Here is a 27958-nt window from a genome sequence, read left to right as displayed (position 1 = left end):
TCAGTAGGCTGTTTCCACATCAACACACTCCCTGTTGTGGCAGACCTGAAAGTCAAAGTAAGAGATTATCAATAGAGTATACCTTCCTACACAACTGAACTCTGCCGTACCTTAGAATTAACCCAAACCTCTTTCAGATTCTACATTGTATAATGTGTGTGTGTGTGTGTGTGTATGTGAGTGATTCCTGATCCTTTAAGATAAGCTTTTAGGATTGCGTCAGCACTTCTAAATGGCTTCATTGAACTGGTGTCCTTTAGGCAGTGAAGGGCTACCAATTTTTTTTCCTACCACACTGTGGACGTGGGTTATGTAGGACGCCCTGCATTTCAACACATTTCAGTGTAAATTGAGTGTTCTGGGGTGGAGCTCCATTTTCGCTACCCCACTGGGTCTCCCCCGTCTGGGTAGTAGCCCCCTACTGCCTTTAGGTCACAACTAGCTCTGCCTTGATTTTCTCTGTGGTGCAGTGCTTACAGTGCAGTACTGCGAGGTACTTTTGCTGATCACCAGCTGCCAGCAGATCTAATCTCAGTAGGCTCAAGGTTGACTCAGCCTTCCGTCCCTCCGAGGTCTGTAAAATGAGGACCCAGATTGTTGGGGGCAATATGCTTAATCTCTGTAAACCACTTAGAGAGGGCTGTATAAAGGACTGTGAAGCAATATACAAGTATAAATGCTCTTACTATGGCTATTGCTATTCTCTCTTTTCTTTTCCACCTTCCCTATGGAGATACAAGGTGCATTCCAAAAGTAATACAATTTTTTGAAAAATAATTTATTGAACAGATTTGCACAAACACTCAAACACTGTCCTTGGGCCTCTACATATTTTTTCCAGTGACTCTGCCATGACCAGTATGCGCCATGGAAGGCGTCTTCAGGGATCTCTCGCAATCATCTCTTCGTCATGGCTGATTGGATCTCTTCTATGGACAAAAACATGCCTTGCCACAACGTGCTACGAGTCCGTGAGTTCCTGGCCAAACACCAGGTGCCAATGCTGCCCTACCTCCCCTATAGTCCTGACGTCGCCCTAGCAAATTTCTTTTTGTTTCCAGCCAAGAAAGGAACCCATTTTTTGTCCATATAAGAGATCCAATCAGCCATGATGAAGACCTTGTGAGAGGTCCCCGAAGACACCTTCCAGGGCATGTACCAGTCATGGCAGAGTCGTTGTGTAGAGGCCCAAGGACAGTACTTTGAAGAATTTTAAGTGTTTGTGCAAATCTGTCCAATAAATTACTTTAAAAAAAATAATTGCATTACTTTTAGGAACATACCCTGTATCTATAATTTAAGAGAAAGGATAGTCTCTTGACAGTCTGTTGAGAAAGAGAGAAGCAAAAGAGAAGCACCAGACATTTTGAGAAGGCCAAGAATTTTCTTCTTAGAAGAAAGAAACAGCCCTGGACATTCACTCCATTTTTGTAGTTGTTGTTTGAAGGAAAAACAAAAGAATAAGAAAACCAAAAGAAAGCTAGAGGAATACTAGAGTAGTAGATCCTTGGAACAAACTTCCACCAGACGTGGTTGGTAGATCCACAGTAACTGAATTTAAACATGCCTGGGATAAACATATATCCATCCTAAGATAAAATACAGAAAATAGTATAAGGGCAGACTAGATGGACCATGAGGTCTTTTTCTGCCGTCAGACTTGTATGTATGTAATACTTTTTCTTCTATGTAGATTCACTGTAGTGAGAAAAATATAAACCAGCTTTCAGCAAAATGCATTGTAACATTTTTAGAGATCAATCTTTGGAATCAGAGCACACAGGTTAGGAGTAATCTTTTACCAACCTTTTTGTCTCCACATTTTGTTCCATGATCAACCATTCCATAATCTGGATTCTTTTCTTTATATGTTGCCTCGCACGACAGCTCATTTTTCGGTGCACAGTATAACCTGCCACACTTTACATCCCTGAAAAGAAACAGTGAATACATTCTAATTAAAATGGAGTAATGAGAGGATTTTCCTTTTCTTATCTCTTGAGTGACTTACACTATAATAAAAAGTTAGAAATGGCTAAAAACAATTATAATTAGAACAAAAAAATAAAAATTAAAAGCCATGATGGTGGACAGCCTGGTGGTGGCCCACATTGGGGACCCAGGCCAAGGGGCAGAGCCAGGTTTATAGGCTTTTCTGTGAGGCCAGAATCCTCAGGGACAGATTTCACCTCTTTAAATAAAATATTGCCAAACAGAAAATGCTTTTCTCCTGCCCCTCATCAATCAAGAGCCTTTGGTTGACAGAATCTGAAGCAGGCCCTTTCCACTGAAGAACAGGTCAATCCCAACAAGGTAGGGCAATTCCACTGATATCTTGAATCCCTTGCCAATCAAGGAGAATCCGTACAGAAGATTTAGGAGACCTTAGAGATTTTTCCAGATCTCTAGCCTAAAATTCTCATAACTTCTGATCAATGGATGACAGAGGATGATGGGAGTTCAAATCCAAAGATTGGGGCAACTGCAATAAACATTGCAGAGGGAAAATGCCCTGATAGATAGAGATAGTTTTAGGTTGTGTAATGCCTTTTCAACATTATCTTCTGTAAAATCGATCTGTGTTAGATCATTGAAGTTATTTGTGGTAGGATTAGCATGAGCCGTTGCTGTTTACAAAGATGAGCCGAAGAATGTGTTAAAGAGTTTGGCTTTAACAACTTCATCATTCTATTCTTTACCATTTGTTCTTTTATAGGGTGGGATGGATCTCCAGTCTTTGTTTGGTTATTTACAAAGTTATACTGGGCGCGTGTGGATTTCCTGCTATTAATCCATTTCAATTTAAGAAAAATATGAGGGTAAAGAGGCATAAAGATTGAAATAGGGGTGTATAAAATTGAAAAAAATAATCCTTATTTTAACAAGAAATAATGGCACAGGGATCTGTGTGTTTGTGTAAGAGCTTAAAGAAAAGTCCAGATTTATACACATCACTAAAAGTTGAGTTTGGATTCAACATGTTGTACAAATTTAGCCATTGTGATTTCTAAATCATGATTGCTGGATAAATGCAATTCATAAACTCGTGAACCAGGGTTTATGCAGTAATATGCAGGGTAAACTCACTGGGTGATGTCAGCCCAAAGGGAAAAGCTGATTATAGTGTAATCCTTGACTTATGACCACAAATGCGTAAAGAATTTCCATTTCTAAACGAGGCTCTTGGTAAGTCTGCATTGGTTGCCGATCAGTTTCCAGTCACAATTCAAAGTGTTGGTTATGACCTATAAAGCCCTTCATGGCACTGGACCAGAATATCTCAGGGACTGCCTTCTGCTGCACGAATCCCAGCGACCAGTTAGGTCCCACAGAGTGGGTCTTCTCCGGGTCCCGTCAACTAAACAATGCTGCTTGGCGGGACCCAGGGGAAGAGCCTTCTCTGTGGTGGCCCCGGCCCTCTGGAACCAACTCCCCCCAAGAAATTAGAATTGCCTCCACCCTCCTTAAGCTACTTAAAACCCACCTCTGCCGCCAGGCATGGTGGAATTGAGATACTCTTTCCTCCAAGGCCTTTACAATTTTATGCATGGTATGTCTGTATGTATGTTTGGTTTTTATATTAATGGGTTTTTAATCTTTTTTAGTATTGGATTATTATTGTACGCTGTCTTATTATTGCTGTGAGCCACCCCGAGTCTCCGGAGAGGGGCGGCATACAAATCCAATAAATAAATAAAATAAATAAATAAATAAATAAGTGAACTGCACCTAATCTTACCATCTTTTTGCCATGGCTGTTAACTGAATCACTACAATTGCTAAATAAATCACATGGTTGTTAAGCAAATATGACTTCCTCCATTGTCTTTGATTTATTGGAAGCTGGCTGGAAGGTTGCCAAGATGATCATGTGATCTTGAGACACTGCAGCCTTCATAAATATATATTGGTTGCCAAGCACCCAAATTTTGGTTATTTGACTATAGGAATACTGAAACAGTTGTAAATGCAAGGGCCAGTTGAAAGTCACTTCTTGGAAGTCATTAAACAAATGGTTGTAAGACAAGAACTATCTGTCATTTCTGACACAATCTTTTAAAAGGCAGTGCTACCCTCATGACATTCCTTTTACACCCAACTTTTGTTACACCTTGTAACCCAAAATGGAAAACAAAGAAAAATTAGCCATTAAGAAATTAGCTCACATTTCTACTGTTTAGCAAGATGACAAATTCATATTCCCCTAGATGAGGACCCTAAAATATTTCTTATTATCCTTATATTATGTCATCATCAAAGAAGGAAATAATTTAGATTGCTTACTTTGGTTCACATGGACTCGTTGAATTATTTTCCCTTTTGCAATAGGAATACTTATCCCCTTTCCGGTTATTTTGAAAACATTCATCTGGAGCCATTGGTTTACCTGCAGGAGAGAGTGAGGAGCCAACACAAATACATCAGTGTATAACATGCCAGCAGGATAAAGAATGACTTAAGAGATCTGAGAAGATTAAATAAACTATGATTAATATTTGCTTATTTTGTAACTCATTTTGTAACCCATTACTTATCAAATCTTCATTATGCCTGAATCCTATAATAAGAGGCATTACAGATATTACATGTGAGAGAAAGAGTGTGGAGACAGCTCCTCCCTAATAATTTACAAACTGTATTGTAGATGCAGACAATAGTCTTTAGTCCAGCAAGATTTTGTCTACAGGAGTGAAAGAAGAAAAAACTCAGCTTGGAAAAATTATCACCTGTCATTTTCGTTTCCGTTTGAGGCTTGTCAAATCCTGGGCATAAGGCTTTTTGAATATAATGTTACATCATTTTATGCTACTTAACTGACCAAAATAAATATGTCTTTGTTTGAACTGAGATTTACATTTTCAAAGCAAGGGAACTAATCCAGCAAGTGTACATTTATTTTCTAAATCACATCTTCCATAAATCTAATAGATGGATTGATTATGTGGAAAAATGTTTTGATTTGCAATTCGGATTCCCAATCACCATCACATGTCATCTGACCCTTCATAAACCATGAAGACAAGAGGACAGAATGGGGTTTGGACCTACCTGATACACCCCTGCTTGTAGGGTGATATTTTTTTTGAAAAAATTGTTTGTTTGTTTGTTTGTTCATCGAACAAGTATAGGATAGCAGTTTGCATAAGCATAACATAAGTAGAAATTAATAATAAAAAAGGACAATAGGACAGTAGACAGGGACAGTAGGCACAATGGTGCATTTATGCACGGCCCTTACAGACCTCTTAGAAAGGGGGAGAGGTCAACTGTAGACAATCTAAGGTTAAAGATTTTGGGGTGTGAGGAAGAAACCACTGAGTTAGGTAGTGCATTCCAGACGTTGATCACTCTATTGCTGAAGTCGTATTTTCTGCAGTCTAGTTTGGAGCGGTTTACATTTACTTTGTATCTATTATGTGCTTGTGTGTTGTTGTGATTGAAGGTGAAGTAGTCAGTAACAGGAAGGACATTTTGGTATATGATTTTATTATCTCTCATTGAAATTGGTTCAGACCTTTGTCCAATTTGGGAATGTACCCACAAACTACAAAAGCATCTTTCCCCCCAAATCAGTCTTTCCAGATTCCTTCTCTACAACTATCATCATCTTGGACCATTGGCCATGTCCTGTAGGAATAACTACAACTTTAAACTTAGAGATCTGGATGGCAGGGCTCTAAAGCTTCCAAAGAAAGAACTTCACTTGAAAAATTATTCCATTTGTACAAATCCCTCAGAAGTTGTAGATGCTCCAACACTGGAGGTCTTTTTAAGAAGAGACAGGAAATGGTATATGGTTTCCTACTTGAGCAGGGAGTTGGATGAGAAGACCCTCAAGGCTACTTCCTACTCTTTCATAAAATAGAAATGTAATGATGATTTCCTATGGAATTCAAAGGAGAAAATACAGTATTACATCAATGCTATGACTGTCTCAGGTGTTTATATTCTAAAATCTTAAGGTTGACTTACCTGCCCCAAAGAGAGCAATACATTGTTTTGTCAAGGTGGGGCATTTTCTATTGTAGCAGTAGCCTTGGTCGTTTTGGCATGGATGTCCATCCCTCTGGAACTGATCCGTGGGACACTCAGCGGAACGGCCAGTGCAGTTTTCAGCCACGTCACAGTCATCCTTTACTGCCCGACATTCAACTGTTGCTTTCTTGAACTGTGGTTGAGAATGAAAAATACTTCCAGCTATCATTGTTTATCAACAGAGATCAAAAAGTCAAACCATGATTCATAACACATTTCAAAATTTCCTCTTGATCTGTATGAGGATTACTAAGCAAGGAATCCCTGCCATTTTGGAATTGTGTATAGTGCCTAGAGGTTTCTGCCATAGTGATGCAGGGGTTAGAGTGCAGTACTGCAGGCTGCTTCTGCTGTTCAAATTTCGCCAGGCTCGAGGTTGATTCAACTTTCTATCCTTCCGAGGTCAATAAAATGAGGAGCTAGAGTGTTGGTGGCAATAGGCTTTCTGATGAAAATATAGAAAGAACAAAATGTTTTTGGCCCTTCTGCTCAAAAAGTTCATTCCGGAGTCAACTGGGATTCCATATAGGAGGAATGAGGAACTTGCACCTCTCTCTTCACAACCCTGCAAAACCTTCAAAATAACTGAATGTAGAGCTTTAGAGGATTTAAATGGAAAAAGCAATTTTATTTCAAGAAGTATTCTGCACCGATTTTCATCCTAAAAGTCTCAGAGAGAAAAATGTCACAGCATTGCCAGAGATCTCTCAGAAGCTTCCAAAAAGTCAGGAAGCTGAGTTAGGGCATCAGTTTCAAACATTGGCCACCTTTATTTGCCCTGGGTTTCCATGCAAAAAGAGTGCATTTGCAATTGAGACAAGGCTGGAATTTTGTAAAATTATCCTTCGTATGGATATGTTCACAAGGGTCAAAAAAATCTGGAAGAAGGGTTAGGAATAAGTTTAAATGTATTGATCATAGTAAACAGTCAAGAGATATTATATATTTATATGGCTAGTATGGAGCAGGTTAAAATCTATCTTGGTGTTAAAAATAAACAAGTCTTACTTTGCATTTCTCACAACACTCTCCAGTGTCACACTTTGCTCGACGTCGCAGCTTACAAGTTGCAGCATTGCAGCAGGTACTTTTACAATCCTGAAAAGCAAACCATATCAAATAATGACATAGACCTTTTGGTCTGATCTTTTTGAATTATTATTATTATTATTATTATTATTATTATTATTATTATTATTATTATTATGTCAGTACAACACAGCAAACAAGATCACTATGCTGCATTTCGTATTTCATCACCAGTCGGGCACTTCCCAAGCACCTACGACTGCGTGATGTAGCGGCGAATTATGTTTGCCGATCCCAGTAAAGCAGCTTTTTGCAATTGACAGATGGAGATTTTGTCAATTCTGATGGTTTTCAAATGTCCGCTGAGATCCTTTGGTACTGCGCCCAGCGTGCTAAGTACCACTGGGACCACTTTCACTGGCTTATGCCACAGTCGTTGCAGCTCGATTTTTAGATCTTCGTATTTCACTAATTTCTCTAGCTGCTTCTCCTCAATTCTGTTGTCCCCTGGGATTACGATGTCGATGATCCATACTTTCTTTTTCTCCATAATCAGGATGTCTGGTCTGTTATGCTTCAGAATTCGGTCAGTCGGAAGTCGGAAGTCCCACAGTAGTTTTGCTTGCTTATTTTCAACCACTTTTTCGGGCTTATGATCCCACCAGTTCTTTGCCACTGGTAAATGGTAGTTCCGGCACAAGTTCCAATGGATTATTATTATTATTATTATTATTATTATTATTATTATTATTATCATTATTATTTAGATTTATATGCCTGCCTTCTCTGAAAACTCGGGGCGACTCACATAATAAATATAGAAGCAAAGCATACAAGACAAATCTAATACATTAAAAAAGGACTACAGGTAAAACCCAATGTATTAATCAACCAAACAGTCCAATCACACCATGCATCACATTTATTGGTCAGGGGGGGCAAGATCTAATTGCCCCAGGCCTGGCGACATAGGTGAGTCTTAAGAGGAGGGTGAGGGCAGTATGAATTGATCTATTTTGAAGAGGGAACTGCCAAGGAAAAAAGATTTCTGCAATGTGTTCCTTCTTGTGGGTTCATGCTAGCAAATGCACAAACAGTTTTTAATTGCTATTTGCAAACTGCAAATATCTATGTGAAAGAGATTTATCCTCATCTCCCAATTGTGAAGTTCACATAACCTATAGCCCTCATTCCTTTCTTATTCATGAGGAATATTCTACCTTTGAGGTAGGCCAGAGAAGAAGCACCAACCATAAATATTAACACTACCGTTATTGTAAGATATCAGTAGCAGAATCTTTCAATGCTGAAATATATATTCCTATCCCCTCATCTTTATGGACCAAGGGAATGGGTGGGAGATACTCCTCTTGAGATGTTTGCCATTCTCAGTGGCTTCTGCAGGCTAATCAACTTCTTATATGGCTGTTGAATAGACTGTTCTTCCTCCTTTTGTCTCTCAAAGAGATTCTTACAAACCATTACATGTGTATTTAACAATACAAAGAGAACACTTCACTAAATTACTGTCATTATAAAAACATTATTTGGAATTAGAACATAGATTAAAAATAATAAATTCTGGGACGAAGCAGCTCAAGAAAAATCAGACATATAATGTGTCCACGTGAAGAAAATAAGGGTTTTCAGTAGGGAAAGTTTTTCTTGGAGAGGTTAAATCAGCCATTTTTAAAACTACATTGTCCTCCCGAAATGGAAGTGAGATACATGTTCTTTATTCTTCTACAGCTGGTTCTCCAAATCCAATAACCTACTGCACAAATGCATGTAAATAAAGGGCACAAACCTATGCCATTCACAAACCATCCTCTTGGGTGGCTCAAACCACTTCGAAAGCCGGATGATTTTTTTTCAAGGATTCCCATTTTTGAGAAAATTTTTCAAATCACTTTTGTTGATTAAAAGGAAAACTTACTTTGGGAGAGCCACAGTCACATTCTTCTCCCACCTCCACAAAGTAATTTCCACAAACTGCAGGTGCAATAATATCTGTGATCAAGGGTTTGTTGAGAATGCATTGTGGCTGCTTTCTAAGAAGATAACTCCGGTGTTCCTCACGACTACAATTGCTGAACTCATAGAGAGGTACAGAACTATAAAGATGAAACAAAATAAGATCAAGACATTATCCATACTTGGACAAGAACAGAATTCATTGCAAAAACATATAAGATGGAAAAGGGGTAGCTAATGAAGAATTACAGTGATTTTTTTTCTAAAACCAATAATAATAATAATAATAATAATAATAATAATAATAATAAATAAAAAGTCCTACTTGTTAATGACCACTTTAGCTTCAACCACAACAATACATGAGCACACAAAAGATACAAACTTCAAAGTGAACCTCCCAAAATTTGACTGTAGAAAATACAACTTTAGCAACAGAGTGGTTAATGCCTGGAACTCCTTACATGACTCTGTGGTCTCCTCACCAAACCCCCAAGACTTTACCCTTAAACTATTCACTGTTGACCTCGGCCAATTCCTAAGAGGTCAGTAAGGGGCATGCATAAGTGCACCAGCATGCCTTCCATCCCTGTCCAATTGTTCCCTCTTATCAGTACCCATCTTATGTATAATAACAATGTTATATCCATGTATATCACAAATACATACTTAACTAATTAAATAAACAAATACATAAATACATACAGTACATACATACATACATACATACATACATACATACATACATACTATATTTTTGGTGTATAAGACGCATGTTTTTACTTTTAAAAAGGGCCTCAAAAACTGGTTGCATCTTATACATCGAATGCTGCGTGTGTGTGGGAGTTGGGCAGCGGTTGGCAGCGGTAGCAGCAGCCTTTCTGTACTTCGGCGGCTGTCCCCAAGGTCGCCCAGCAGCCCTTGGCTGCTTCCCTATGTGAGACCGGCGGACATTGCCCGAGGAGCCCTCCCAGCAGTGAAAAAATTAATACTTATTTGTTTATTTTGCTCATAAAAGCTCACCCCCATCTTTGGCATTGGCATACTAATTTGAACATTCTGAACATAATGAAATGAAAATTGAAATGAGAAAAAATGATGTTCGCAAAGATTATACACTTGTGCTCCTCCGGGTCCTTTTAGACCCGAAAGATAAAAATGTTGGTTCTAGCTACTGAAATGTGTTTTTTTTAATACTTTTTTTCACTAGTACAGTGATACCTCGTCTTACAAACGCCTCGTCATACAAACTTTTCGAGATACAAACCCGGGGTTTAAGATTTTTTTGCCTCTTCTTACAAACTATTTTCACCTTACAAACCCTCTGCTGCCGCTGGGATGCCCCGCCTCCGGACTTCCGTTGCCAGTGAAGCGCTCGTTTTTGTGCTGCTGGGATTCCCCTGATGATCCCTTTGCTGGGAAACCCTACTTCCCGGACTTCCGTTGCCAGCGAAGCGCTCGTTTTTGCGATGCTGGGATTCCCCTGCTGGGATTCCCCTGCAGCATCGCAAAAACACAGAAGTCTGGAGGTGGGGTTTCCTATGGAGGGGATCCTCGGGGGAATCCCAGCAGCGCAAAAATGGCTGGCAAAAGGGGTGAATTTTGGGCTTGCACGCATTAATCGCTTTTCCATTGATTCCTATGGGAAACATTGTTTCAACTTACAAACTTTTCACCTTAAGAACCTCGTCCCGGAACCAATTAAGTTTGTAAGACAAGGTATCACTGTACATTAATTTGAACATCCCTGATCACAAACAAATGAAAAATGAAATGGAAAAAAAAAAAGAATTTTGCGGGCTAATCTTTCTATAAATTGAAATAATTGTATACAGCCAGGGGGGGCAGGCTTTTCTCAGCAAAATAAACAAATGAGCATTGATTTTTTAATTTCAATTTTCATTTCATTGTGTTCAGAAATGTTCAAATTAGTATACTAGCAAAAAAGGTATTAAAAAAACCCATTCTAGTAGCTAGAACCAACATTTTTTACTCCGGGTCACATATGACCTGGAGGACTACAAGTATTCAAAACATTTTTTAAAAAATTTCATTATGTTCAGAAATGTTCAAATTAGTATGCCAATGCCAAAGATGGTCAAAAAATTCTGATTTGGCAGGCTATTCTATGTATAAATTGAAAAAAGTGCACACAGCTGTGTGGGGGAGGCCCTTTTCTGAGCAAAATAAACAAATAAGCATCAATTGTTTCATTTCGATTTTCATATCATTGTGTTTAGAAATGTTCAAATTAGTATTTCAATGCCAAAGATGGTCAAAAAAGTAAGATTTTGCAGCCACATGTAGAGGAAAATTAACAAAATTTCACAAAAACAATGAGGCGAGGTTTGATAAGCAAAATAAACAAATAAGCATTATTTTTTTCACTTTAATTTTCATTTCAAGGTGTTCAGAAATGTTCAAATTAGTATACTAGTGAAAAAGGTATTCAAAAAGACCATTCCAGTAGCTAGAACCAACCTTTTTATACTCCGGGTCTAAAAGGACCCGGAGGGTAACATTGGTAACTTTTTTTGCCCAGCAAAAACTATACCCCCCCAACCCCCCCCCCACCCTTAGAAAGAACCCCTCAAATGAGAAAAAGTCATGGAATTTCAAGTTTCAGATATGCAGGGAAATTTTTTTACAGGGTCTCAAACTTCATTTCGGGTCATTTTAGATCCAAGGAGAATACCAGGGTTAAAAATAACTTAATTGGAAAGTCATTAAAAGTGTTCCTCAATCCTTACCTTATTTTTGGATACATAACACATGCTTTAGAACTACAATCACAGGAGTTATTGTCATGATTAATGCCCAGATTATGACCCAACTCATGCGCCATTGTAGATGCCATCAAACTTGTGCTATTTTTATGATCCTGAAAAAAGGAAACACTTTGTTTATTGTTATTCCAGCAAGAAACTGAAAGTGAATCCAATTATTATTAACACTAAGTGTCAACAATGGTCACTAAGTGACACATTTTGGGTTGAGGATACCATCTGAGATTTCCTCCAGTTCTTCTGAATGTATGTTTGCCCACCAAGACTCTTGGACATCCACAAATACATCCAGAAGAAAACTTTAAAGCCCAGAAGCTATAGCACAGGGGAAGATCAAAACTTAGGCATCCATTTGCTGTTTGCCTTTAATTTATTTATTAAAAGTTATCAGCAACTTCAGCCCAAAAATATTCATCGGTTTTTGTGTGAGCATTTTCAGAATATTGAAGGCTGAAGTCCTAACAGTTTTAAGAATGAGTTGTTCTTTCTGAATAAATAATGACTTTGAGCAAACAAGTTTTGGATTGCCTCATACTACCCACATCCTACATGGCATTGGACCAGATTACCTCCGGAACCGCCTGCTACCGCACGAATCCCAGCGACCGATAAGGTCCCACAGAGTTGGCCTTCTCCGGGTCCCGTCGACTAAACAATGTCGTTTGGCGGGCCCCAGGGGAAGAGACTTCTCTGTGGCGGCCCCGGCCCTCTGGAACCAACTCCCCCCGGAGATTAGAACTGTCCCCACCCTCCCTGTCTTTCGTAAACTACTCAAGACTCATTTATACCGCCAGGCATGGGGGAGTTGAGATAGCTCTTCCCCCTAGGCCATTACAAGTTATGCATGGTATATTTGTGTGTATGTTTGGTTTTATAATAGGGGTTTTTAGTTGTTTTTTATTATTGGATGGTACATGTTGTGTTTATTATTGTTGTTAGCTGCCCCGAGTCTGCGGAGAGGGGCGGCATACAAATCCAATAAATTATTTATTTGTTTGTTTGTTTGTTTGTTTATTTATTGGATTTATATGCCAATGGATTTATATATTAATTATTATAATTATCCTAATTCTGATTACTAAGAAACAAAACTTTATGAATTTTGTTGTACAGTGGTCCCTTGACTTTCGCGGGGGATACATTCCAAGACCGCCCATGAAAGTCAAATTTCTGTGAAGTAGAGATGTTCCCTTCCTTCCTTCCTCCCCCTACCTCCTCCATTCCTGGTTTTACTTACCCCCAGAACTCACAGGGACAACGGGGCGACAAGCTTGGGGCTTTGCTGCGCTTGCTGCCGGTATCTCCCACAGCGGTGGGGGCAGCAGTGGTGCTCAGGGTCAAGGCAGGGAAGGGAAAGCTCAAGGCAAGAGGGATCCAGGCCAGGACTTGAAGCTGGGATTCCAGGCCGGTCAGCTGGGAGGTCGGATGCTACCACTAAGGGAGACTGCTTAGATGAGTGGGAGAAGAAGAGGCCTCGGCGGCGGGCGGCAGTAGGGCTCGGCTTCAAGTGGAGCGTACTAGCGCTCTGAGAATTAAAGGGGAGGGATCGTGAGTCTGGGGCGGAAGCGGATCTTTTATTTAAAGAAGCAGGACGGCTGGGGTGGAGGGGAAGAGGAGAGTTAAAATGCACAGTTTTGTACATCGGGTGGCTTCAGGAAAACCCTTGGTGTTCAAAAAACCGTGGAGCATTTTTTTATTAATATTTTTTGAAAACTTGTGGTATAGCCTTTCCGCGAAAGTTGGACCTGCGAAAGTCAAGGGACCACTGTATGTTCTTTTATTGCCATGTCTTTCCATTCTTTCTAAGTGAATAATAAACCAAGTTTATTGGTTCTCAATAACTGTATTACCCTAACTAATATGGTTTTCTTGCAGGATTTTAAAATACTGAAGTGTTTTTGTTTTTGTTTAAAGTAAATTTGGTACTTAAATTTTATTTAAGTACTAAAGTACTCTCTCATTTTATTAATGTACATTAATTCAATCGTATGCAACCTAGATCCTAAATTTCTTGGAAGAAAAGAAGGGTGATTTGTGTTTATCATTAGAATTGCTAAGATTATTGTTCAGAGGTATTACCTGGAAGTATTGTAACCAGGTTTGACCTGTTCATTTGCCAGTCAGAGCTCAGTTTGACTCCTCCTGATCCAGAAACATTACAATATATTGTCACCTTCTTATATATAGGTTATTGAATACAAAAAGCTCAATCTACAACATGTCTAGAGTGCATTATGCCAAAATGCCATCAATTGAGGGAGTGCATAGAGATGTCAAACCCACAAATAAATATGAACGAGAATGATGTGGGTCAAAAATAGGAAGACAATTTATTTGTAAAGGAGTTATAGGTTTTCACTTGAATATAAATAGGTAACAGATATCCTTTCTACTAACCTGAATAACTCCTGAAGAATGCTTCGGCTGGCAGAGGGTGCCCACATAAGCACGTCCTACAGTTGCTCCATTGAAGTCAATGGACCTATAAGAAGGAAGGGGAGGAGGATAAAATTTATAGAAGATAGAAGCTAATAGATAGAAGCTAAGTATAGAGCGGAAGCTCTGTACAAGCAGAGCGGAAGCTCTGTGCAAGCATTAACCTTCCCATAAATAAAAACAACAAATAAATAAATAAATAAATAAATAAATAAATAAATAAATAAATAAATAAATAAATAAATAAATAAATAAATAAATAAATAAATAAATAAATAAATAAATAAATAAATAAATAAATAAATAAATAATAAAAAAGTAATACCTACAAAAAATAAAGTGGCTAACTTTGACTCAGAGATATAGTTCATAATAGTTGCAAGTATAGAGTGGAAGTTCTGTGCAAGCATTAACCTCCCCATAATCCTCCACTCCCAGACTCTCCCACTCCCATTCCCCCCCAATGAGACGTACGTGAGTAACTGAGCATTATCATGACTTCTGCGTGGCAGCAAATCTCTTTCTCTCCATTCTCCAAATAAGGCCAAAGTGACATTCGACGCTTTCTGCACGTTAATCTTATCTTGGTTGGACCAAAATTCGAGGCCAATCAGTGCTACATAAATATCCAAAGCTTTGTAAATCTGTCAGGTGGACATGGCAATAATCAGATATTTAAATACAAATAAACCTTCAGGAACCTATCAAGATTAAAAAATAATTGATATTGGCTTCTGTGGGCAGGTGAAAAAAAAAATTAGGCATGGGCATCAATAGAAGAGAATCTCCAGAGCTCTGGACTCAGTTGTGGAGTCCTTGGTGCTCTCTGGGTTTCCTGTTTTGCAGACATAAGTAAGTTGTTTAGTCAGATAATGAAATGTCTGCAAAGAAACCACCAAGCTCAGATAGCATTAAGGACTCTCTATATATTGGGGAATAATAATAATAATAATAATAATAATAATAATAATAATAACTATTATTATTATTATTATTATTACTACTACTACTACTACTAGAACTGAAAATCAAAAGCTTGAGATCAGATGTCTTATACTCCAAAAATATGTTATGTTATTGATATAGCCACCCCGAGTCTATGGAGAGAAGCGCCATACAAATTTAATTAATTAATTAATATAATAATAATAATAATAATAATAATAATAATAATAATAATAACTTGACACTATGACTCAAAGGCAGCAAGAACTTAAGGACCAAATACTTGCTCATGCAGGGTCCAATGCAGAGCGAAAGAGACTGCCAGCCTTAAAAATCATAGGCAAGAAACGACTTGTCCCACTGATGGAAGATATTAACACTGCACTTGCAACTGTCAATGTAACTTCAATTGAAGAATTGAATCAGCTTGCCTACAGTACAGCTGTGATAGTAACTGAAGAACTAGGGTTACTGCAACAGAAACCAATCAGAAAACCAACTGGAAAACCAAAATGGAAAATCCGACTAGAAGTTGAAAATCAAAAGCTTGAGATCAGATGCAAGTAACTTGAAGAACATTAAGGAGCAGAAACTGAACAATCAGAAAATCAATGACTATTTGACAAAAAAGTACTGGCTTAGTACAAGAAAGATCGAGGAAGCTCTGGAAATTGTAAAGCAGCAGATAACAGCGACAGCCAGGCAAATTGAGAGATATGAAGCTAGGATCACCCAGTACAGGCAGAATCAAACATTTCAATCCAACCAGAGGCAGTTCTACCAGAACCTGCATCAGCAAACAGATAAGAAAATTGAAAAGCCAGAGGTGAAAATAACAACAAAGTTTTGGAAAGATCTCTGGGAGGTCAAAAAGGACGATAACAAAACTGCTAGGTGGATAAAGAATTTGAGAAAAAATTCTCAAAGAGCAATATGCAGCAGTTGGAAATAACACCTGAAATGATTGCAAAAAGAGTGAAGAAAGTAAAGAACTGGACATCCCCTGGCACTGATCAGGTGCATTGTTTTTGGCTGAAATACCTGTCCAGCCTGCATGCAAAATGGCCGAATTGTTCAACAAAATGCTGCAGACAGGAAATATCAGTGAATGGCTTACAACTGGCAGAACATATTTAATACAGAAAGATGCAGCGAAAGGAGCCATACCAGGAAACTACAGGCCAATAACATGTTTGCCGACCATGCTCAAACTGCTGACAGGTATCATAGCTGACAGAATTCAGGACTACCTAGAAGAAAATGACATCATGCCAGTGGAGCAAAAGGGCAATAAAAGACGAAGCAGAGGTAAGAAAGACCAGCTCCTAATTGATAAAATGATTTTGGAGAACTGTAAGAACAGGATACATGACCTGGATTGACTACAAGAAAGCCTTTGACTCATTGCCACACAGCTGGATCAAAAAATGCCTGGAAGTCATTGGAGTCAATGAAAACATCAGGAAATTCATAGAAAAGGTGATGAAATATTGAAGACTGAGCTTTTTGTTGGGAATGAAAGCTATGGACTGATCAACATCAGAAGGGGCATCTTCCAGGGGGTCTCTTTGTCCCCATTGCTATTCATCATCGCTATAATCCAGCTGTCACTCATCCTACAGAAAACAGGCTACCAAACTGCTAGGAATTCACCAAAAATTTCACACCGGCTGTATATGGATGACCTGAAGTTGTACGGAAAATCAGAAACTGAGGTACAGTCACTAACTAACACTGTGTGAATCTTCAGCAATGACATCAGCATGGAGTTTGATCTGGATAAATGTGCCACAGTGACACTGAAAAAGGGGGAAATCACTGAAAGTGAGGGCATTGAAATGCCAAATGGTCAAACCATCAAGTGCCAACAGCCAGAAACCTACAGATACTTGGGCATCTTGCAACTGGATAATATCAAACATGGTCATGTGAAAACTGTGATCAGCAAAGAGTACATCCAGAGGACCAGAAAAATGTTGAAGAGCAAACTGAATGGTGGCAACACTATCAAGGCTATAAATACGTGGGCCATACCTGTCATTAGATTCACAGCTGGCATAGTGAACTGGACTCAAGCAGAGCTGGACAACTTGGACACTACACCCACGCAGTGATGTTGCCAGGCTGTATTTACCAAGGAAAATAGGTGGCAGAGGACTTTTGCAAGTGAAGCAGACAGTGGAAGAAGAGAAGCATGCATTAGCTGACTATGTGAAGGAGAGCAAAGAGTCAACATTGATGGAGATCAACAATAGGAAGCTTCTCAAGGTGAAGCAAACTAAGGACCAGTACAGAAAAACTGTAACTCAATGCCATATAGACAGTTGGTGGAACAAAGCATTGCATGGCCAGTTTTTGGAGAAGATTGAAGGCAAAGTGGATAAAGAAAAGACCTGGTCATGGCTTGCAAGTGGAACACTCAAAAAGGAGACAGAAGGACCAATACTGGCGGCACAAGAACAGGCCATTAGAACAAATGCTGTCAAAGCCAGAATTGAAAAATCAACAGCCGATCCAAAGTGCAGACTCTGTAAAGAAACAGATGAAACAATCGATCACATACTCAGCTGCTGCAAAAAGATTGCACAGACTGGCTACAAGCATAGTCCATCTCCTAGCTCTCTTTTCCTGGATAAGTATGTTGTGTGAATACAATGAAAATCTGTGATGGGTCTGAGAAGTTTAAATTCAACAAGTGAAATAATTTTTGCCATAATAATAATTTTTGTCTTACCTTATTCATAATGTTGACAATTTCATATACTCTTGTTTTTATAGCAGCTAAATTCCTGGAGTATTTCTTGATCTACAGAAAAGACAAAGAAGTTAAGATGAGATCATAATTATAGGAAGAAGGGATGGAAGGAGGGAGACCTCTCAGACATATAAGAACATATCAGCAAAAGGATCATTGAATTTGTTGATTCAGACAAATTAGAGTATATTTATAAATGCCTCTCCTTCCTAAATATTAGTTGGGCCCAATAACAAAAAAAATATATCAAAGTTTATGATAAAACACATGTTAATAGAAATCCAGTTAGGATGTTTATGAATGTCTTCAAAAATGCCCACATTAAAGAAGGCAGAAATCAATGCAGGGGAAAAAATGAAATGATATCCAGGATACTTACCATTCCATTGTCCACAACTATGAAAAACTCAATGTATTTTTTGGAGTCCAAGTATGTGTTTTGCTAAAGAGAAAAATAAGCAAAAAGCTGTTTAGACATGTTGCTGCCAGCAGCCAACAAGAATCTTGGTCATCATCAAATAATCAGAAAACTGCTTGTTACATTTCCCAGTCAAAATACTTGTATTGGTTGTTTGAAGAAGACATTTATAGGAGAACAGATTGTTTAAATTTTAGCACTTAGAGCAGGGGTCCCAAACCCCTGGACCATAACCCACTACCAAGCCTTGGAACAGGTGGGTGATCATTGGCGTGAGCATGTTGTGAGCCGCCCCGAGTCTTCGGAGAGGGGCGGCATACAAATCCAAATAATAAATAAATAAATAAATAAATAAATAAATAAATAAATAAATAAATAAATAAATAAATAAATAAATAAATAAATAAATAAATAAATAAATAAATAAATAAATAAATAAATAAATAAATAAATAAATGTGCATCTCCACTTACATGGCCAGCAAGAAAGCATGGATGGGCATGCTCCGTTTGCACAAGTGGGTCGTGCAAATGGAGCTGGGCACACACATGATCCCGCTGCTCACACGCTACTCACACAGAACCATCCCCTCCACACACACACACCAGTCCGCAAAGCTGGAAAGGTTGGGGAATTCTGAGTTACAGAATGTGTTGATAAATCTTTGAGGAAAAAATATAGTATGAAATGGATTGTAAAGGACATTTTTTTAAAAAAAGTGGGTATAAAAATAAGCAGGTGAAGAAATCGCTTTCTTTGACCTATTTTTTAGCCTGATTTTCCAATGACTTTCTCACTTTCCCTTCCTAACAAAGGATCTCAAACAATCATGTATGAGAAACATGGAGATGTTGTCATGCTATGTAACCAATTAGATCTTGCCTGCAGTGTTATCACACTGTGCATCAAAGACAAGATAAGGGGAGGCAAACAGACATTTTAACTAATTGAACTCACCCTAAATGGTCAAAGATTTATATCTTTCTTTTGATGTAATTATAAAATTATTACTGAAGAGTTGTTTCAGACTTCTCATGGTTAAGTGCTCAGAGTAGTTTCTTTATTGTTGGTCTCCTACAGACAAGAATCTTGCCAGACTAAAGTACATTCCTTGTAACTATTGGATACATCCTGTAAAAGTTTTAGAGAGGATCCCTTCTGAGCTTCTTTCTGCGATCCAAGAACTCATTGTGGATCTGCTGATTATTTCTCTGTAAAAGAGTCTTTCCCTCCTGTATTTCAATGCTAGATTTCACCACTAGAATGCCCAAATTACTCAGGAAGTTCGCTTATACTCAGGAAGTACACTTATGCTCTTTTAGTTTATATTTTAGAAAAAAATATATGTATCCCTGTTCTCATACCATGTTATATACTTGAGGGTTTTTGAGACTCACTTGTTCAGGAGTAACAGCTAACTGAGATATCTTTTCGATGGGCTCATCTGATTCCCAAGTAGTCTCGGTTACCCCACAGATTCCGAGGACATTATCCTCCTTGTCTAGACTTTCATATTTGTAGACTGCATGGGCTTCACTGTTGGAAATCTCCAAGGGTTCAATAAAGTATGTCTCCCCTTGATGCTTGAACTGTCCTCTGTAAAGCAATGTAGAAGAAGGTGATCAGAGATGGATAACTGATAGATGAGAATATTATTAGTTCAGGGATGACCTACACTAATGATGTTACCTAGTTGCATAATAAATTGTCTGCAAGCAAAAAACTAAGCTCTGAGAGCCATTTTTAACTAGGTAACCACATTCCCTATGTTTTTGAATCCCTCCTTAAAACTCATTGATTTTTTAAAAAAGAATTCTATCCTCATAACTTATAACACTTTCTCAAATATAAGACCAAATCTATTGAAAGTCTGTTTCCTTTTGCCTTTCAGCCTCCACTCTATATTAAATCTCAGAATTGTGAAATCCTTTATATCTCTAAAGTAGGCATTAAAAAAGCAGTATGCTCCCTCCCATATTTGGGCATACAACACTGGAAGGTTTTATTATTTTATTTTATTTTATTTATTTTATTTATTTTATTTATTTTATTTATTTTATTTATTTTATTTATTTTATTTATTTTATTTATTTTATTTATTTTATTTATTTTATTTATTTTATTTATTTTATTTATTTTATTTATTTTATTTATTTTATTTATTTTATTTATTTTATTTATTTTATTTTATTTTATTTTATTTTAGTTTAGTTTAGTTTAGTTTAGTTTAGTTTAGTTTAGTTTGTTTGTTTATTTATTTATTTTGTCCAATACAAATTGAAAGTTAAGGAGAATAAAAACGTGTAGTAGTAAATATCAGCAAAGGAATAGAAGAAGAGATATGAGAATAGAATACATCAATGAAGAGTAGAGGAAGGATATATGGATGGGAGAAAAGATATATAAAATATAGGAGAGACAATTGGACAGGGGACGGAAAGCACACTAGTGCACTTATGCTCGCCCCTTACTGACCTCTAAGGAATCTGGAGAAGTCAACCGTGGAAAGTGTAAGGGAAAAAATGTTGGGGGTTGGGGGTTGACACCACGGAGTCTGGTAATGAGTTCCACGCTTCAACAACTTGATTGCTAAAGTCATATTTTTTACAGTCAAGTTTGGAGCGGTTGATTTTAAGATGTTGGTTAACCATTTGTCTGAATCCCCCTGAGCAGGAGGTTGGACTAAAATACATCCAAATTCCCTTCCAACTCTTATTACTATTACTTTTACTGTTGTTGTTGTTGTTGAACTGAAAAACCTGCTTGGAAACTCCTTTAGGAAAACCTGGTTTAGCTGCCTAGTGTCATAAAGTCTTGATTCTGCAGAAGTCTTGGAGTAAACCCAACTAATTTGCCTGAAAAACTGATATCCTTCATTTTAAGTTTGAGTTATGACAACTTCAAAAGTATTTTATTCTTTAAAAAACAAATAAAAATAAGAGACTATCTTACTTCAAACCATTGCATGCACTGATGACTGCAGTTGTGTCAGCTTCATCCTGGATGTGTCCATGATAATAGCAGTGATCCTGTATGGGGGCAAGAGGATGACTCTGGTTAAAGCTTGTTTGTAGGGTGACTTGATGAGCAGAAGAGCCGTTCCAATGCATTCCACCACATCAATCAAATATGAAAACATTTTGATTCAGGGGGACAGAAGACCTACTCAATATTGATTGATTTTTGCCAGACCCATCCTTAAATACAGTTCATCTGTCTGGAACCCATACCACATCTCGGACATCAACACCCTTGAAAATGTCCAAAGATACTTCACCAGAAGAGCCCTTCCCTCCTCCACTCGAAACAGAATACCCTACGAAAATGGACTAACAATCCTTGGTCTTGAAAGCTTAGAACTACGACGCCTAAAACACGATCTAAGTATTGCCCACAAGATCATATGCTGCAACGTTCTACCTGTCAATGACTACTTCAGCTTCAACCGCAACAACACAAGAGCACGCAACAGATTCAAACTTAATATTAACCGCTCCAAACATGACTGTAAAAAATATGACTTTAGCAACCGAGTTGTCGAAGCGTGGAACTCATTACCTGACTCAGTAGTGTCAACCCCTAACTCTATTTTTCCCTTAGACTATCCACGATTGACCTCTCCAGGTTCCTTAGAGGTCAGTAAAGGGCGTGCATAAGTGCACCAGTGTGCCTTCTGTCCCCTGTCCAATTGTCTCTCCTTATCTCATTTATCTTTTCTTCCTTTCAAATATGTTCACCTATACTTTTATATCTTTTCTTCTATTCTTTTCTTTACTTATATTATTACATATCTTTCTCTTCAATGTATATTATGCTTTGGACAAAATAAATAAATAAATAAAAATAAAATAAATTGTTCCAAAATGAACATAGGATAATACAAATCTCCATAAAAACTAGTCAAGCTGCAGGGGGAGCCCCATTGATGGTAAAATGCTAAGAACTTTTGGGCAGACAACCAACACACACATAGAAAATACTCTATGGAAATTATAAGCCTTTTTCTCCACCAGCCTTTGTCTTCTTCGAAATCAATTCTAGTGATGAAGCACAGGATTTGCTTCATATATTTTCAGTTTTGATGATTGTCTTTACATTCTGAAATCTTACCATACCGCATGAAAAAATCTACATTCAATAATGATACTGATAAATTATTATTTTCTTGAGCCCACATAATGAAAGTTTTAAGAAATATACAAAGAGATATAATTCCTAGCATCATATGGAAGCACGATTGACCTCTCCAGGTTCCTAAGAGGTCAGTAAGGGGCATACATAAGTGCACTAGTGTGCGTTTCATCCCCTGTCCAATTGTCTTTCCTTTATCTCATATATCATATATATTTTCTTCCTTTCATATATCTTCTCCTCTATTTTTACATATTATCTTTATATATATTACTTCATGTCTATTCTCTTCCATATGTATTGTGTTTTGGACAAATGAATAAATAAATAAAATAGACATTAAAGTCAGAAGATTTCTGTTACACACTAAATTGGAGGCATTTTGATGAACTTTGAAGATGCTAAGCTAGAAGTAGATAATTTTCAGACACAGAGGATGAAATTTTAGATCAATTTGGGGAGAAGGGGTCAAGGACTTCGTGATGCATGTTAGTGATGTGATATCTTTGGAGCGGCTGGGGCCATGTCCTGGGTCCTTTTAATGTGAGATTATCAAATAAATTTATGTAAAGGAGCAAAGTGAATTTCTCTCACTTTTATTATTGCAAACAAAAGATTTTGCATTAATCAGAGTAATATAGTTTTAAAATGAAAAGGTAAACATTAAAAACCTGATGTTCTCATAATAAATGTATTTGTGAAACTCACTCCCCCAAATGTTTGCTTCTAACCAGGAGGAAATTGATTGAAAACTTGCCCTGCTAATTCAATGAATAAAACAAACTGGGTTAAATTGTTAAATCCATACATTCTTATATGAATATTTCAGTATAAACTCCTTTATACAGTGCATATACATTCCTTCTTGCTTGAGTAGCTTGGTCTGAGATGTACATATTTGGAATATTGTGCTCAAATATTCCTCTAAATTTATTTCCTAAAAGTAAGAAACTCTAGATATTACCTGAACTGGAGGGGTGGTTGTAATTTCTCTGCCATCAGGGGAATAATGAGTTTCACTGTAATCTTCTGAAAAAAGACCTCTGGAAAGAATGCAAATATTCATGTCAGGCATTATGCAGGACAGAGATAATTTTATAATAAGTCTGCAACTACTGCATTTTAAGCCTATATTGTTTGGTATCAAAGGAAAGGAGTGTGAGGATGCCTATTTAAGAGGAGTGTTGAACATACTAGATTCACCCCAGGAAAGACATTTTGTATTGCCTCTTCTTTTTATTCTTCTGGTTTACATAACAATCTGATAAAACTGATTGGTCCATAAAGGAGAGCAGCATAGTTCCATTTATTTAAGAGTAAAAGGAAGCAATCCTTTTACCTGTTATATTTTTCTCCTACTGTAAAATTTAATTTACTTCTGCTTTCCCAAACAAAACAATACAATTATTATTTCTCTTGGATTATGTCCAAGAACATACATTTTCCACATTGTCCCAGTAAAGTTAAGAGAACTTCTGAGTTCACATACTTATTTCTTTCTAGGTGAAGGACCACTGGCTCTCCATTCACGTGAAATTCATATTTCATTGTGTCTTCATACTTGGTCTGAAATGCAAAGAGTTCAGGGTTCATTTGTTTGTTTTTAAACAAATAAGCAAATAAATTGTGTACCCTCTTAACAACTCTACCCCTGTGCCAAATGGAGAACTATAGTCAAATTATTTATTAGATTTAGAGTATTTAATCTACTGTTTGAAGGGTGCTATAAAATCTTAAATTAAATTAACCTTTCCTGCAGAAATTCAAGATTTCATTCTCTGACTGAACTTCTCGGTGAATGAAGTTGGGCTGGAACAGAGAGACTAACTGGAAAGTCATCCAGTGATGATCTCGAAACTGGTTCTTCACCCTAACCTCTGGCTATAACCATCACCATCTTCATCTAGAAACACAACTTCCCCTCCTCTTTAGAACAGATAGATAAGATTTAATGGAACTTCCAGGTGTGTGTATGTGTGCATGTGAGAGAAAGTGATGGAGAAAGGGAGGGAGGGAGGAAGAGGAAGAGAGACAGGGGGTGTAGAAGGATAGATAGAATGGGAGAGGGAGGAGAGGGAGGGAGAGAGAGAAGGAGGGAGAGAGAAAAGGAGTGGGAGAGGGAGGAAGAGAGAAAAGTAAGGAGAGGGAGGGAGAACGGGAGTGGGAGGGAGGATTTTATTCCTGTATCTATTGCAGCTATGAAATGATTCAAGGTTAATTCTCACTTTGATCCCTCTTCCCTATATGGCTGGGATATTTCCCAACACTTTATTTTTATATAGTAACCAATTAATATTAGGAAATTCTGTTCTAAATTGTCAAGAGTCTCCTCAATTTTGTGTGAACCGAGTGGCTATATTAATTTGTTAAATCAATGTGATGAAAAAATCCCGATAATCCTTAGATGACTCGCAAGAAGTAATGTACCAGTGTCTGGAAGCTGTGAGGGTTTGGATGGGTGTCGATAGGCTCAGGCTCAACCTCAACAAGTCGGAGTGGCTGTGGGTTTTGCCTCCCAAGGACAATTCCACCTGTCCATCCATCACTCTGGGGGGGAAGCTTCTTATCCCCTCAGAGAGGGTCCGCAACTTGAGTGTCCTCCTTGATCCATAGCTGACCCTGGAACACCATCTTTCAGCTGTGGCAAGGGAGATCTGGACCTTTGCCCAAGTCCACCTGGTGCCCCAGTTGCGGCCCTATTTGGACAGGGAGTTGCTACTCACAGTCACTCAAAGTTTGATTACTGCAATGCTCCCTACATGGGGCTACCTCTGAAGAGTGCTTGGAGACTGCAGGTAGTGCAGAATGCAGGTGCGCGAGTGGCCATGGGCCTTCCTAGATATGCCCATGTTTCTATAGCACTCTGTGAGCTTCACTGGCTGCCGATTAGTCTCCAAACACAATTAAAAGTATTGGTTATGACCTATAAAGCCCTACAAGGCACCGGACCAGATTACCTATGAGACCGTCTTCTGCCTCACGTATCTCAGTGACCGGTCATGTCCTACAGAGTTGGCCTCCTCCAGGCCCCATCAGCCAGACTATACCAGCTGGCAGGGCCTAGGGGAAGAGTCTTCTCTGTAGTGGTCCCCTCTGGAACGTACTCCCTCTAGAGCTTCGCACTGCGCCCATTCTCCCCACCTTCTGTAAGGTTCTGAAAACCCACCTTTGCCAACAAGCTTGGGGGTCATTGAGTTGTTAATATCTAGCCCCAGCCAATAGAAACATAGAAACATAGAAGACTGACAGTAGAAAAAGACCTCATGGTCCATCTAGTCTGCCCTTATACTATTTCCTGTATTTTATCTTAGGATGGATATATGTTTATCCCAGGCATGTTTAAATTCAGTTACTGTGGATTTACCAACCACGTCTGCTGGAAGTTTGTTCCAAGCATCTACTACTCTTTCAGTGAAATAATATTTTCTCACGTTGCTTTTGATCTTTCCCCCAACTAACATCAGAATATATGGATGGTTGTGATTGACTAAATTTTAAATATTGGGGTTTTAAGATAGTATTTTAAATGTAGATTTTATTGTAGATTTCTAACATGTTTTTGCATAAATTTGCTGTAAGCCGCCCTGAGTGTCAGGAGAAGGATGGCATAGAAATGAAATGAAATGAAATAAACAAACAAACAAATAATAAATTTGCTTAGTTTTTTTCCCTTACCTCTGGCACAGCATTCTGAAATCCTCCTTTGGGCAATGCAGACACTTTTTGTGGATACACTACTTCATAATCATTAACATGCCCGGATTCCAAGATTATAGAGCTCCCTTCATAAGGTGAGGGTGGGAGGGAGAGAGAGAGAGAAGAAGAAAGATTTTCAGCTGTTTTTCGGATATCATGAAGAATGGAATATTTTTCTAGTGGAACATAGCATAGATTTTCTCTGGGGATGCAATTTGCTGAATGGTGTTTGAGAGCTGGTAGACTACTGTATCTAGAGACATTGCTTGGGCAAGTGGAAAAGAAAGATTTTGGAGCCTGAATAATCAGAAAAATAAATAAATAAATCTTAATGAATGTGCGAGTTTGTTCTTTAAGTGATAAAGGTAATCGGAGAATCTGTAAATAGTCTGATTCACATCATTCAGGAAAACATTCTACATTTTGATTTAGCATATTAATTAGTTAAATAGCTAGGCAAACATAGCTTTGTTACTAAGATGGGAAGGGTTCAACTCCATATACTAGCAAATAAGGTTATTATTCCTCTCTGGATATCACAGAAAATAGTAGCAATTTCCTTCCATCTCTCTTTCTTCTTTGCTATATTTTATTCACACATGGGCAGTTAGGGCAACCTTCTTCTGGTCGGCAATTCTCCCAGGAGCAAAGTAGCCTTGAACCTGTGAACTCAAACTATCCACGCCAGTCTCAGCCTCCACATGTTGGAATACAGGCTTACGCCACCAAGCCTGTCCTTCATAAATTATTATTCTAATTTTGAAAATTTCCATGATTTGTAATGATATGTGGGAATGACTTGGGAGACCGGAGGAAGAGTTTTATGTAGAGTAAAAGGAAAGGAGGGAAGAAACAATTAAAGATACAGTAATTTAAAATCTTGCATTGAGAAAATTTAGTATCATATTACCTTCAGTGCAATTTGAATACTCCCTCCAACAACAATAGCACCAGGGTTTTTTGGGCTGAATATTATGTGATCTTAATTACAGAATGTCTAATTGACAATTGGCGGCCCCGGCCCTCTGGAACCAACTCCCCCCAGAGATTAGAATAGCCCCCACCCTCCTTGCCTTTCGTAAGCTCCTCAAAACCCACCTCTGCCGTCAGGCATGGGGGAACTAAGATACTCTTTCCCCCTAGGCTTCTACAATTTATGCATGGTATGTTTGTATGTATGATAAGGTTTTATAATAAGGGTTTTTAGCTGTTTTAGTATTGGATTTTTACATTCTGTTTTTATCACTCTTGTTAGCCGCCCCGAGTCCATGGAGAGGGGCGGCATTCAAATCAAATCAAATCAAATCAAATCGGAAGAAAATAAAGGCTGAAAATATTTTCTTTTTCTTTAACATTTGTGCTTCCTGGAATTTTCTTGCCACAAACTCTGCCTCTCTGTCCTTTTCAGTTTTCTAATCCTGTTTTCCCCCTTACGTTATTGGAAATCCTTCTCTCCATGATGGTTAAGCCAAAAGCTATCTATGTAACTTTAGAACAAATGTGATCTTTGAGAGCAAGCACTCTTTTGCTAAATCTGTAGAAAGTGAAGTGTAACAAATTTTGGTTAAGCATCAAAAGAAACCCCATAGAAATTTGTTGGGTGACATAGACGTTTAGCAGTAAGAATCTGAATAAGGAAACCCAAAAGAACATCTTACCTTGATATGGAAAAACTGCTAAGCATATAGTTATGAAGAGAGCTTGGATCATTTTGGAGCCTAGATTGGATTGGTGGACAGGTAATCTCTATTG

The 27958-nt window shown here is 38.1% G+C and overlaps 1 protein-coding gene across 1 annotated transcript; it reads right to left on the bottom strand.

Annotated features, from left to right (window-relative positions):
- LOC139174777 (zinc metalloproteinase-disintegrin-like MTP9) lies at positions 1-27916 on the bottom strand. The gene is made up of 17 exons (XM_070765326.1): positions 27865-27916; positions 26186-26292; positions 24000-24076; positions 23475-23553; positions 21332-21408; positions 19756-19975; positions 18341-18403; positions 17941-18012; positions 14736-14905; positions 14223-14307; positions 11790-11920; positions 9002-9179; positions 7045-7134; positions 5974-6169; positions 4285-4387; positions 1807-1930; positions 1-45 (listed from the first exon to the last, which is right to left on the bottom strand). Exons 1-17 carry the CDS (start codon positions 27914-27916, stop codon positions 1-3), a joined length of 1869 nt encoding a protein of 622 aa, XP_070621427.1.
- Between the last annotated feature and the right edge of the window lie 42 nt (positions 27917-27958).

This window comes from Erythrolamprus reginae, chromosome 12 (assembly GCF_031021105.1).
Source record: "Erythrolamprus reginae isolate rEryReg1 chromosome 12, rEryReg1.hap1, whole genome shotgun sequence".
In the NCBI taxonomy this organism is placed as follows: Eukaryota; Metazoa; Chordata; class Lepidosauria; order Squamata; family Dipsadidae; genus Erythrolamprus; species Erythrolamprus reginae.
This window is presented reverse-complemented; position numbering and strand designations above follow the sequence as displayed.

Excerpts from the sequence above, each read along its gene's own strand:
- LOC139174777 (XM_070765326.1), bottom strand. The coding sequence starts at position 27,916 with ATGATCCAAGCTCTCTTCATAACTATATGCTTAGCAGTTTTTCCATAT. Across the intron at positions 18,013-18,340 it reads TAGTTGTGGACAATGGAATG|ATCAAGAAATACTCCAGGAA; the intron begins GTAAGTATCCTG and ends TCTTTTCTGTAG. Across the intron at positions 14,308-14,735 it reads GATAATGCTCAGTTACTCAC|GTCCATTGACTTCAATGGAG; the intron begins GTACGTCTCATT and ends TCCTTCTTATAG.